Source organism: Tupaia chinensis, unplaced genomic scaffold (assembly GCF_000334495.1).
Source record: "Tupaia chinensis unplaced genomic scaffold, TupChi_1.0 Scaffold000207_1, whole genome shotgun sequence".
Classification (NCBI taxonomy): Eukaryota; Metazoa; Chordata; class Mammalia; order Scandentia; family Tupaiidae; genus Tupaia; species Tupaia belangeri.
In genome coordinates this window covers 1,813,963-1,815,227 of record NW_006159682.1, presented here as the reverse complement: position 1 = coordinate 1,815,227, position 1,265 = coordinate 1,813,963, and the positions used below count along the sequence as shown (strand labels likewise).

The window sequence follows — 1,265 nt, the reverse complement described above, 5'->3', positions numbered from 1 at the left end:
GGTGGGGCCCAGGCCGGCCGCCAGGCCTCCGCGGTGGTGGTTCAGCACCTGCTCGATAGCCTGCACCACGTCGCCGCCGCAGCCCTGCAGCACCAGCTCTAGGACGCCTCGCCGGTGGCCCGGGAAGACGCGCGTCAAGATGTCCAGCGGCGTCCGCTGCCGCGACCCCGGGCCTCCGCCCAGCCCTGGCGCGGGCGCGACCTCCGCCTCTTCTTTGTCAGCCTCCGAACCAGATTCGGAACCCAGAGGGCTGGCAGAGCCCGGGCTGTCCTCCTGCCGCAGCCCTGCAGCACCAGCTCTAGGACGCCTCGCCGGTGGCCCGGGAAGACGCGCGTCAAGATGTCCAGCGGCGTCCGCTGCCGCGACCCCGGGCCTCCGCCCAGCCCTGGCGCGGGCGCGACCTCCGCCTCTTCTTTGTCAGCCTCCGAACCAGATTCGGAACCCAGAGGGCTGGCAGAGCCCGGGCTGTCCTCCTCTGCGCCCCCGGGGCCAGCGCTGCCCGGACAGCTGCCACCAGCCTCCTTGGAGGCCCGGGCCAGGGGCGACCCTGAGAAAGACTCGCCATCTCCGTTCTCTGAGCCTGAGCCAGGCCGCACCTCTGGGGACGACGTCCCGGGACCCGAGTCCGCGCCATCGGGTGATAAGGGCTTTCCCTGAGGCGGCTGCGGGCTGCCTGAGCGGCCTGCCTGAAGAAGCGTCTTGGGGAACAGGTCAAACTTCTGCAGCTTGGCCTCTGGGAGGAGAGAAAAGAGGATGTGAAGAGCGATGGCAGAAAGGTGACTGCACCCACGGCCCGCAACTCTTTGGATCCCCAGCTTCACCTACCTCTGAGCCCACAGCGCACTCATTCACAGGGCTCTAGTGTCCCTCGTTTGTGTATTTATTCTTCCATTCAGCATTCCTCCCTCTCGGGGCCCCTACAGCCCCCCTAGAGCTCACTCTATCCAGAACCCTAACCACCTGTGCCCTATAAACTGTGTCCAATGCTATGCTGATCTTCCCAAACCCATGCCCCAGCATCTCCACTGTCAGCCCCTTCCCAGTCCTGCCTGCCCTGGAGAGGTGGTCTGGCCCAGGGTTCAAACAAGAGCCAACATGACGTTTTATTTATACCACGCACTGTGGAAAACCGCATTCCACCACTGCTATTCAAGAGCCAACCCTGCCCTGGGCAACACAGCAAGTAAAGGAAAGTGCTTTGGGTATCTAGAAGGTTCTAAACCTCTCTACAGGCCAAAGTAGAACCCCTATTTCTCATCCACTCT

General features: G+C 63.6%; 1 protein-coding gene across 1 annotated transcript in view; it reads right to left on the bottom strand.

The window, feature by feature from the left end:
• DMRTA2 (DMRT like family A2) overlaps positions 1 to 1,265 on the bottom strand; it is a 5,832-nt gene that overhangs the window by 3,279 nt on the left and 1,288 nt on the right. Inside the window, 2 exon segments of the mRNA XM_027771338.1 lie at positions 9 to 201; positions 402 to 733. Of these exon segments, the coding sequence (XP_027627139.1) occupies positions 9 to 201; positions 402 to 733 (525 nt within the window).